Raw genomic sequence first — 12,158 nt, 5'->3', positions numbered from 1 at the left:
TTTTTTTTTTTTTTTTTTTTTGAAATTAGTAATGTTGATTTCTTGTTTTTATTAATTCATGTCCATGTACGTTTTTTTATTTAACATTTATCTTGCATAAAAGAATAGATAGGTTCTCACATAACTTATGCATGTGTTAACAATGCAGAGTTTAATAACACCAACCAAATGCTGTATTGAGTTATATGACATTTATTTTGTTCGTTTACAACCAAGATATAACTTAAGCATAATCTTATGTTGAGATTTTCTTATTAGTGAGGTAAACCAAATGAGCCCTTAGTTATAGCATTATTGGAGCCAAGTGCGCTAAGCTGGCCTGGATGTTGAAGCTCTTGCCTCGAGAAGGAAAATGGTCAAAGACAAGGGGACGTGGAATGAATTACATTAAATGCTTTTCAGTGCAAAAGACCAGTGTATAATGGAAAATTTTGGGTTTTGGGCTGTCAAGGGATTAATAAGTCGTGATGTGTTATGTGTTATTCCATCTAATAAATTTGCTTTCTCTTTAAAATGCCGGGCATAAATGTACCTATTCATAACATTGGGCTTCTCGAGCCGAACTGGTCAATTTCCCTAAAATTAACCCAGCGTTAATCCATTTTTCATTTTTCCTCTTAGCCTTTCTTTAAAATTTATAAGAGAGATCTCCCTGCCTGGTGGCAAATGCAGGCAGTAAAAATAAGCACTAATCCTCAAACAAGATATCAGTAATTGAGAGGTTGTAAATAACTAAAGTTGCAGATGCCAGGCGGTGAAGTAGTACTAAGTTTTCCTAATTCATAGAACTCTTTTATCTACTTTCTATTATTGTAAATAAGTAGAATACATGATGAACAGTGGGGAAGACTAATTAGCTTTTACACTTGGTATCTTTGTTTATTCTTTTTTCTTTGATGTGTGTTGTTGACATCCTAACAGATTATCCATCTCACTAATTCTCGAGTTTTGCTTAATATAAAACTCTCTTGCTCATCCCTTTTGCCAATATGCTTGGCAGTTGTTGGACCTCCCAGGAATTATTGAGGGTGCCAAGGATGGAAAAGGTAGAGGAAGGCAGGTAAAGTATTGCGTTTGCAACTTCGCTATCTCGTGATTTCTTTAGCACCGCATATTTTATCATAAGAGAAGGTAGATTTAATTCATAAGGAATCTGTATACAAGACTATGAGTAGATACATTTGAAACCTAAGAAAATGGTACCTAAAATGAATTGCTCTCCGGTCATGATGAGCGTCAGTCAAGAAGTTACCAGAAAGTATCTTTGTATCTTCTGCACATTGAGTATGCCCTCTGCTTTCCTTTTTATTTGTTGTGCCAAAATGAGTATGAAATTTTATTTTTTACTTATTTAGAAACTATTTAAACTGTACATTCCTAAGTTTCCATTGACATGAGTTGTTGTCACCCAATTGAATATAAATTATAAAAACAAACATCAAAGAGTAATTTGGTAACTAATGCATATTAAACTTATTTATCAAGAGTCTTTCTTTCTTAAAATTCTTGTCCTATCAGAGAGTTCCAAATAATCGGAGTAGAGCACTGATAAAAAAATTTGGAATGGAGTATATGGAACCACTAAAGGTCACCTCTTAAAGCAAATACACCACACTGATGATAAAACCAGTCACATCCAGCTTTACATCTGTCATTTTCCCTTTCTAACTGTACTTTTAATGAATAGCTATGCTATATGCTACAGATCAGTCAATGGTATATTAGGGTAAAAAAGGACCCAAACACTTCATCTATTTTGAAGATGGGAAAACTACTGTAAAATTACAGAAAGAAAGGAGAAGGTTTTGGTGTTACATACTTACAAGAGACACCATATCTTGGCCAACAAAGTCCCATTCCCTCAAATCCCTCTGTTCCTCTTTACTCTTGTAAGTAGGTCTAAATGAAATGGTGTGAGATCATGACTATTGCTGTATGACATAAAACCTGGAGTCTCCACCTTCATCTCATGTCTTATTAAGAACTAGTTGGTGAGCTTAATATGGTTTACCCTGTGATTGATGACAAATACAGGTTATCAGTACTGCCAGGACATGCAATTGTATACTTATTGTCCTCGATGCAATAAAGCCAATCACTCACAAACGTCTCATAGAGAAAGAGCTCGAGGGATTTGGCATTAGGTAATAGACTGTTATGTTTGTGTTTGCCTTGTGTAGTCTGCTTTCCACCTCAATCCATTCACGATTCTTGGTGCTCTTCCCTTTATTAGGTTGAACAAGGAACCACCTAATATGACATTCAGGAAGAAAGAGAAGGGTGGTATTAATTTGACATCAACAGTGACCAATACCCATTTGGACCTCGACACTGTGAAGGCCATATGCAGCGAATACAGAATACATAATGCTGATGTTCATCTTAGGTATGATGCAACTGCTGATGACCTTATTGATGTCATTGAAGGCAGTAGAGTATACACACCTTGCATCTATGTTGTGAACAAAATTGATCAAATCACAATGGAAGAGCTGGAGATTCTGGATAAACTTCCGCACTATTGTCCAATCAGGTAGGCATCCATCTTTTACAGAAGCTTCATGGCTAACAACATAAGGAAACCTATGATAAATTTGAATGAAATTTATTACTTCCTAATAGAAATGTGCACTTTAATATTTTTCGATGAACTCTATCAGAAATATGCACTTCTTTAATAAAACTTAGAGATTCTTGAAGATGAACATACATCAGTGATCAGACTCCGTTATATTGGTAAAATCCTGATTAGTGCTGCGTATGCCACTTTATTCCCTCCATTAGCATTTGAGCTGCACATGGTTTTTTCCATTTTAGTTGACCCTATTTCAAGTCAATTTTTTTCTTTTCAAATTTCCAGTATGGTCAGACTTAGATTTCATTTGGTTGGCAAACATCATGTTGCAATTACAAGTATCCAATAAGAGAACACATTATTGGAGTGATGTGTGTAGTTGAACCAGTTGTTCTACTAAACATTGGTTCAACTGCACCATACTGTAAAGAGACTAGGTATTTAGCTGCTAGATCTTTTCAGGAGATTGGATTGGTACCATCCACATGACATAGGCTTGGCCATTGAACCTCATGAATTCAGGGTTAAGGATTGCTTACAAAAGTTATGAATTGATATGAGTGCTCTATACATTTCTTGCTTGTGTTTCACAACCATCTCTCTTTTTATATTTACATTTCTGTGAGGTTACTCTGACTTTTTCTCATCACGTCTGTTGTAATTCAGAAGAATTAATTTCATTATATTTCTAGATTTACAACATATCTAGATTCTTTGAACTTTAGTAAGAGAATAATAGATGATTCTATTTGGTATTTTTCTAGTAGAAGTTACTTGATTACATTGGCTATGTTGTTGTAGTAGTAGAAGATTACTTTGATAGTAAAGAACAACTACTTTCCATATTGTATATATAACTAAGACATTCATATATGAAGCTGTTATTATATATTGTTACAAGTTACACTCAGTTCAAAATAAGTTCTCCGACTTTTTACATGCTATTCGAGCTTGAAGCTTCTACGGCCTTAGTAGAGATCTAATCTGCTTCACTTACTGTCAAATGACATAATGCTGCTTACGGAAATTTATGATTCTACTCAAATTGCTTTGTTTTGAATGTGGTACCTACTGGAATCATTTTAGTTCATGCTTTCTCTTTTCCCTTAAGAATATACCAATATTATTGTAAAATGCTTGTTGTATGATTTCCAGTGCTCATTTGGAATGGAATCTTGATGGCCTGCTGGAGAAGATTTGGGAATATCTTAGTCTAACCCGCATATACACAAAGCCGAAGGGAATGAATCCAGACTATGAGGATCCAGTTATTTTATCATCAAGGAGGAGGACAGTGGAGGACTTCTGCGAAAGAATCCACAAGGATATGGTTAAACAATTCAAATAGTATGTTTTTTCCTCTCAAAACTCTCCTACAGTTTTCACATAATGGTATAAAAGTACCTTTTATATGTTGTCAAGAGGATGGGCTTAAGTATGGCAACTTTCTTTACAAAGAAAGGGAAAGAGACTCCTAAGCGAGACATGGTGAGGGTCTTGTGTAACTGTGTCAAGGGACAATTCTGCATAAATTTGAGGAAAAAGTGTGTGATCTTTCATTTGTGAACCTGTACCTTGAACGATAAGGACGTTCTCTCCCATGGCCCAAAAATGGCAATGAAATGGAGAATGGATTGTGACGGGGGATGGGGATGGGTGCTTGGAATTTCATATAGTTACTGAAACTTCCCAGGAATAGGATATTGCAAACTCTTGACACCTTGGCTAACCTTCCTTAAAAATTGAACTCGAATTACTGCTAAAATGTATTGGTACCATTCTTTTTTTTTTTTAAAAAAAAAGGAACTGCTAAAATGCTTCTTGAGCTAGGAACCGGATATTGCTAACCAGATAGATGCTTATTGATCTTGTGGGCTGTAATTCTCATTTCCATTCCCCTTCTTCTGTTTTTGGTTTTCTTTAATGATGAGAAACAGGGCTACATCTTTTTAATATTAGTGAAGCATAATCAATATTTCCTTGAACCAATTTCATATATAGCAATAATTGGATGAAGGTTAAGAGTGTTTGGATTGGCTTATTTTAAGTGTTTTTAAGCTAAAATAGCTTTTAAGCACTTTTGGAGTGTTTGGGTAATTAAAAAAGTGCTTATAAGCACTTGGTTTTAAGCTAAAATAATAAAAATAAGCCAAAAGCCATAAGTTACAATTTCTAACTTATGGCTTTTGGCTTATAAGTCAAAAACCAAAAGCCAATCCAAACAGGATCTATAAATCAGAAAGATTTACAATCACGAGTTCTAAAATAGGTTGTGTGCGCTCTCCTGATCCATTTGGTTGAAGCTTCTTTTATCATCAGTGCCTGCACCTGGGCTGGGAATCAGCATTTGAGCTTTAGTGTTAATACTAATTTGCATGCTTAATGTGCTTCGTCTTTGAGGACCTTTTTCCATTGGTTTCACATCATTGATTTAATAAAGTGTCATAGAATGTGAGCTTTTAGGTTTAGTATTGTTTGGTTGCTATTATCTGCCTCCTTTAACAAACATTTGCCTTGGTTGCTGCAGTGCCCTGGTTTGGGGTTCAAGTGCAAAACACAAGCCTCAGAGGGTGGGCAAGGTAAATTCTTCTGAACTGCTTGGATTATACATTCTACCCAATGGTTTCTTTGCCCCTTAGTTTTGTGCAATTAGGATGCCGGTCTTTACTCCTGCTCTGTACCAGGAACATGAACTAGAAGATGAAGACGTCGTCCAAATCATCAAGAAGGTGTAATTGCAGAAACTGTATCTTGATTGCTGCAGTTGATGCATATCTATAACACTAAAGCTTTCCATCACATGTTGAGGTTTGTCCTAGCTTGCAAAGCTTGGTTTTGTTGTTCTTTTTCCGGTAGGTAGATCTAGTTTGAACAAAGTACAGCTTGATGTGTATGTTGTCACTGTCAAGCTATATCGAGTATCTGCACGCATGCTGGCTAAATCATCTTATGTATCATTTAAAAAAATTCCATGAGAACTTTGTGTTTTTTTGAAAATTTTGAGTTGAATCTTTCTTCAAAATCTGCATTACGTAAATGAGGACTTTCCATGCGTTTTTTTATTTGGTGCAACCTGGATTAGTTTTTCTTCAAATTTCAGAATATGCTGGTAAGTAAATAAGTACAAGATTGAAATGCACCAACTCCTTGTGACTATCAAACCTGCCCAGTACATGACCCTTTTTCTTTTATGACCGTGGTGTACGGGTCAACTTTTGCGCACCTTGACTAATTCCACGAGACCTGCCACAAGCAGCACCAGGTACTAGGTAACGTTGTCTACTAAGCCTAGGATAGGCGGAAAAAATCACTTAGGGGTCGTTTAGTAGAGTGTATTGGTAAAAATAATGCAATGCATTAGCTCTGTGTATTATTTAGTCCCTTGTTTGGTACACTTTAATGTTATGTATAGTTATACACTATCGTGTATTATTAATACCATGGACTTTTTAGGTATTAGTAATGCATAGGGATTTAATACATGCATTTGGTATGGTTAAAGATCCAATTACCCCTTAAAAGCACTTTTATATCTTTTTTACCTTAATTATGGAGGATGTTTTTTTAAATAAATATTTGTATACAATGCATACTATTTTTAATATACCAAATTAAACAGTGCATAACTAATACAAGCATTACTAATACACTCTATCAAATGATCCCTTAGTGTTTGTTTTTTGTCTCCATTGAGTTTTGAACCTAAGACTTTAGGGTTCTCGAGAACATTAGACCGCACCCGGGTGCGACAATTTACTTTTTACAGGAGCAAAAGTTTTTTTTTGAAAAAAATTACTTCTACTATTTGGGATACTAATCTAGTGGGAATTGTCCTTGTAGTGAAAAGGAAAGTGAGACTCAAAATATATTTTCTCTTTTTTTTTTTTTTTAGATTTGTATATGCTCTTTAACAGCTGTAAGAATATTTTTATTTAAATTATCTTTTATCTCAACTTATTTTATATTTCACTAATTAGAACAGAAAGTGAATTGGAGCAAAAAGAAAGATAACAAATAATTCTTGCTTTTTTATTTTGGAACAACTTTATTTTGTCAAAAAAATAAATAAATCAATATTTGGAAGTAGAAGGAGCAATTACTATCATGGTGCAAATCCAAAATATTAACATCCACTAGCATTGTAGTCCAAAAATTGGACAACACCAATTAGAATTGTCAGCTCACTTTGGCCCTACACATTTTATTTTCATTGAATACTATTCAGTCTGTCCCCATTTAATTGTGTGTTTTAATTTTAAAAAAATATTTTTGTAATAATTGTTGAAAAAGGCTAAAACGAAAGATAAAATGTGATGAAGAAAGTAGTTGAAAATATGTTCACGTCTTTCAAATAATGAAGGAACAAATCAGTTTTTTTTCCACAATCAATGTTCATGATATGTAAAACTCAAGAAGTGAAATGTATAAGTGAGGTACGATATTGATTGAGTTTTCTACCTAATAAATGAGAAGATATTTAAATTTAAACATTATCAAAATCAAGTCTCTATTATAGCAATGAATCTTTTTTTAATTTTCCACCCGGAGCCCACATTGGAGTTCTGATTAAATTTGGATGGTGAACTGCAGGACCCATTTGAAGGGTGATGCTCCCAATAGGATTTTCCTCATATCCAGAGTTCGAACTCGATACCTCTAGTTAAGAGTGAAACAGTCCATCACTGCACCACAACACATGTTGATCTTACAAATATAGAAATTGCAAAATTTTCGTGCGAGATCTTTTATGGTTTTGAGCACTTGCAGTTCTGTTCAATCAAGGATAAAATCCAGATTCTGAACAATCAGCAAAAAATTCTTTAACATTATTTGTACAAAATTTATTTCTACTGGAAAACATTTTTGAAAAATGTTATAACCTGATTTTAAAAGCTTGGCCGAACAAGCTATAAAGTTCGCTGCAACATCTAACATTATTTGCCTAGTACGAACAAATTTACAACTTTTCTGAGAAAAACTTTTGAAAAGTGTCGTAAGCTGATTTTAAAAGCTTGACCAAACAAAGCTATAAAGTTCAGATTGTTAACAATCTGCAACATCTTTTAAACATAATTTGCCTAGTAAGAACGAAATTTTCAAGTCGGAAGAAAAAGAATTCACAATCTTCAAAAGCCAGAATAAGTTGCTATTTCTTAGAAGAGTTACCATAAAGTCACCTTGAAACATTATCATTACAGAAAAGTTAGAAAAATATATAAAATCAATCCCAATCAACTTCAAGCTTTCACACAGCAGTTGAAGTAGCTGAAAATGCTTCTTCTTGTCTGTCAAAAATAAAGAAGGAAAAGGAATGAATATCATAGAAAAATTATCATTACAGAAAGCAGTTTACTTGAAGAATCACAAAACTTCACTTCAACTAAGAGACATTATATCAGCAATACGACGATTTTTCAAGGCATTCAGACAAGGGGCCACAGGAAAATTGGAGCTATATGAGACTCAAGATTGGTAACGACTTGTGACCAAACATGATTTCTAGAACACATTTAAGATTGCTCATCTTTTTTTCGGTCACATGGTGGCCCAGGCTGGGAGAGGAGGAAGGGAACGGGGAGCTCGTGGTATTTGATCACTACGCGCCATGAGTATGGGCCATTCCACCACCCACATCGAAGGCCTATTTACTAAGATGTGCAAAATCAAGATCACTAAAAGAAAAGGTTCGTTTTTTGAAAACCAAATTTATTCAATTAGGAAGTTCGGAAGAGATTGTATCCGAATTTGAACCAAGTGTTTCCACCACAAGACCAACATTGAAGACTTGCAACAGCCAAATGCTTTTTTCTGGACAAGAAAATTGGTTACCCAATTAGGGAAACATCACTTTCTTGCAACTTGCTTACAGTTTTCATGTGATTTGGCCCTTTTGGGAGGACCACTTTCCATCACCCATTAATGAGTGGAACACCACATGGGAACAGCACTTGTACCCAATATATAACAACAACTGACGTGTATCCCACAACTGGGGTATGGGAAGGGTAAGATGTACGCAGGCCTTACCTCAACCTTTGCGGGGAAGAGAGGCTGTTTCCGATAATGAGACCCTCGGCTCAACTAAGAGTTCAACTGGTTTCGAGTTTGCAAGATCAGAACTTCTATCATATTGGAAATTGGTTAAAATGCATACACCATATTAAAGAGAATATAGCCTCAACTTTTCTTACACCAGGCCTTGCCAAAGGGAAAAAAAGGCAAAAAGACAACATTTTTATCCTTTTAAGCCGAGGGTCTATCGGAAACCACCTCTCTACCCCATAAAGGTAGGGTAAGGTTTGTGTACATTCTACCCTCCCGAGACCCCACTTATGGGATGACACAAGAAATGTTGTTGTTGTATTCCTGTATTATAGCTCCAAAAGAAATACAATTAAATATTTGGTAGTACAATAATTGTCATTCCATTTGTCTGAAGATACACATGAGCTGGTATTATTTTAGTAAATTACGTGTTAATAAGAGAATATAAGGTTGTCCATAATTCCACCTACTGATCAGCAACACAATGACCCCACCACATGTATCCAACTAAATATTATTTGGCATACCCTTTATTTAATAACTGCCAACTACTTGTCTGATCCATGTATTCAAAACTATATTTTCCCAGAAATTATCAGACACTTACCTGTAACTCTATCAGCATTTAAACTAAAATATGAAAGTACAAATATAAAAAGAAAACTAGCATTTTAAAAGCCAAAAGCTATATTGCTATGACTCTTTCAAAAATGTTGCCGGGCGCATGTCGGATCTTTCAAAAGCAGTACATTTGTGAATGATCTAACACGGGTGCGGTAACATTATTGGAGAGTCCGAACAACATACGCCAAAAGAACTTACAGTTGATGGGTGGGTTTGATGGAATTGGAGATCATCACTGTGGGCTGAGTGAACTGTATTTGATTTGCTATTAGCTGTGGAAATAAGTTCTTCCTCATTTCCAAGACTGGCTCTTGATTTGTTCTGTTTCCTATTCTCTCTTATCTTTGAGAAATCCATAGAGTAGTCTGGCATCACACCCTTTTGATCCCAGTCTCCAAATTGTGGCACTGATAGCCATGGTGCAGTCTTCTGTTAGAAGAAAAACGAGATTCACAGTCAATTCAATAATAACAATACGTATAAAAATTCTCCGAATTTTTTTCTTTACTTGGTTAACTTCAAGAATATAGTTGTTTGCAACCACACACGATACAATCTTACCAAATGAGTAAACCATACTAATTCATAAATAAGATACTGGGATATCTTAAGGCACTGCCCATTGATAAATCACATATCTCCATGTTTCTTTTATACATAAATGTTTGCGATTACAAACTTTCAAATACACATAATTTCATAAAGATCAATTAGTCAACAATAGTAACATAATTCTTTCTTTGCAAAACTGATTTGATTTCATATCACACGTCCAAAAGTCTACCAAGTACTAACTTCAAGACAATCTTGAGTATTTACTGAGATCTTCCATATACTATTTTGCTTATCTAAGAGCAAGTGACTTCATATTCAACTAAAAGTAATTCAAATTTATTTCCAAAAAAAGTGACAACAGAACTTTGATTAAGTCACTCACATTCCTTCAATAAGGTACACACTTATAGATCCACAAAATAGACTACCTAACTTAGAAATAAACACTTAACAAAAATAAAAATCCATATACTGGACCAAACTAGAAGATATCAACTGTTAGGCACACAATTATTTTGGCTTCTACTAACCTAACATTTTCAAACAACTAGTGCTCAACAGTGACAGCTGAAAATTCATAAAGATTAACAAATCTTAAAGTTCAAAAAATAGCTCCACCAATCATACCACACAAAGAATAGTATGAAAGAAGAATAATTGAGAATTTTGACAAATTTCTAAACATCTTTTACCCAATTACACTATATTTTAGTTAAGATGATTAAAGTTGACCAAAATGAGAAATTCTTGACCACAACAGTAAACTATTCAAACAGTTGAATCACCAAGAGATAGATATTCAAAGCAGACTAATACATTCAAGATTCAAAAAGACAAACACTTTGACAACAACAACAAATGAAGAAGAAGCTCAAATCAACAGATTCATGCATTAATATAACTCAATAGAGAAGCAAAAGAAGCTCAAACTTCAGATTCATATACTTAATACTCCCAAAAGGGTACCCAAAAAAATGAAAACAAAACAGTTCAGACCACCCACCCACCCCCACCCCCCAAAAAAAACTGTAAAAGCTTGAACTTTGCAAAATGGGTAGCCTTGTTTCATGTAAAATCCAACATATGGAAGCAAAGATCATATTTTGAACTTCAAGAAACTGTTTCCCAACTTTGAATACTCAACAAAATCAAGAAAGTAAAATCAGCAAACAAGAAAAGTGAGTAAAGATTTAAACTTTTTGTTTTCTTACCTCCTTGCGATCATCCATTATGCAGAAAATGAAGAAAAACAAAAAAATTGTTAAAAAAAGTTGGATTTTTGGAGATAAGAAAGTCTGTGAGTGAATAGAGAAATTTTGTAAGAATTGAGGGGCTTATATGTGTATTGTATCGTTTATCGTAATCGAAAAAATATATATTAGTACAGTATATAAAGAGATTTTAGGAAATAAATAGGGTCTGTAGTTGTATTTAACTACGGAATTGCCATTGAGCTTTCACACGGTTTTTACTCCTTTTTAAAAAAGAAACTTTCCATACTGTGTATGCAAAAGCTCAATGCTAGCTGTGAATACTTTGACACGTTTTCTTAAGCTGTTCACTTTCATAATTTTATCGGCTCGGACTCTCCAAAATTATTGTCGTATTTATATTGAATTTTCTAAAAATGTATTACTTTAATCCGACATGCACTCATCAACGTTTTTGAAGAGTTTAAGTAACATAGATTTTATCGATATTTGTTACTCCCTTTCTCTCAAAATAAGGGGTCTAATTGAAAAAAAAAGAAAGTATAAAGGTATTTTGGAATAAGTATATACATGTATTAGAAAGATAGAATATAAGGGTATAAATGGAAAAATATATTTTGAATTTCTAAGGTGATACTTTGGAACGAATTGAGTACTTTTTTTATCGATATAATTACAAGAGCCGTTTGATAGCTAGTTAAGATATAATTTATTCATGTATTAATTTTTGTATAAGTAATACAACGTTTGATAAGTGCTTAAGAAGTAAGTTATCCATTTGTAAAATTAAAGAAAATGACCAAAATGGTCTTTAATGTATGAGGAATACTTTATTTTGATTATTAATATATTTCACTTGATTGAAATGTCCTTAATATATAACAAATATGTTCATTTTCGCCCTTAATATATTTTCCTCGACTAAAATGATTCTTAATATATAACAAAAAGTATTCGTTTGATCCTTCACTATAAACTTTCTCTTACCTTTGGAAATGAAAATTTGTCTTTTAACAAAATTTCAAACATTTAACCATATGAAAATTTTGAACAATTAACTTTGGCTTAGAATATTATAATATAATGTTCAACTAATTCTTGTATTTGAAATATCTCTCTCTCTCTCTCTCTCTCTCTCTCTCTCTCTA

The 12,158-nt window shown here is 33.8% G+C and overlaps 2 protein-coding genes across 2 annotated transcripts in view; one reads left to right on the top strand and one right to left on the bottom strand.

The window, feature by feature from the left end:
* Positions 1–5,612, top strand: part of LOC102588536 (developmentally-regulated G-protein 3) — a 13,487-nt gene extending 7,875 nt beyond the window's left edge. The window contains exons 5-10 of the mRNA XM_006362717.2: positions 1,001–1,060; positions 2,035–2,144; positions 2,234–2,533; positions 3,731–3,922; positions 5,103–5,154; positions 5,260–5,612. Of these exons, the coding sequence (XP_006362779.1) occupies positions 1,001–1,060; positions 2,035–2,144; positions 2,234–2,533; positions 3,731–3,922; positions 5,103–5,154; positions 5,260–5,310 (765 nt within the window). The 3' untranslated portion in view covers positions 5,311–5,612. The remainder of the gene's footprint in view (positions 1–1,000; positions 1,061–2,034; positions 2,145–2,233; positions 2,534–3,730; positions 3,923–5,102; positions 5,155–5,259) is intronic.
* A 2,071-nt stretch (positions 5,613–7,683) lies between these two features.
* On the bottom strand, positions 7,684–11,172 carry LOC102588200 (uncharacterized). The gene is made up of 3 exons (XM_006362716.2): positions 11,011–11,172; positions 9,443–9,673; positions 7,684–7,860 (listed from the first exon to the last, which is right to left on the bottom strand). The coding sequence occupies exons 1-3, from the start codon at positions 11,026–11,028 to the stop codon at positions 7,813–7,815; spliced, it is 297 nt and encodes a 98-aa protein (XP_006362778.1). The 5' UTR covers positions 11,029–11,172; the 3' UTR covers positions 7,684–7,812.
* Between the last annotated feature and the right edge of the window lie 986 nt (positions 11,173–12,158).

This window comes from Solanum tuberosum, unplaced genomic scaffold (assembly GCF_000226075.1).
Source record: "Solanum tuberosum cultivar DM 1-3 516 R44 unplaced genomic scaffold, SolTub_3.0 scf00419, whole genome shotgun sequence".
NCBI lineage: Eukaryota > Viridiplantae > Streptophyta > Magnoliopsida > Solanales > Solanaceae > Solanum > Solanum tuberosum.
This window is presented reverse-complemented; position numbering and strand designations above follow the sequence as displayed.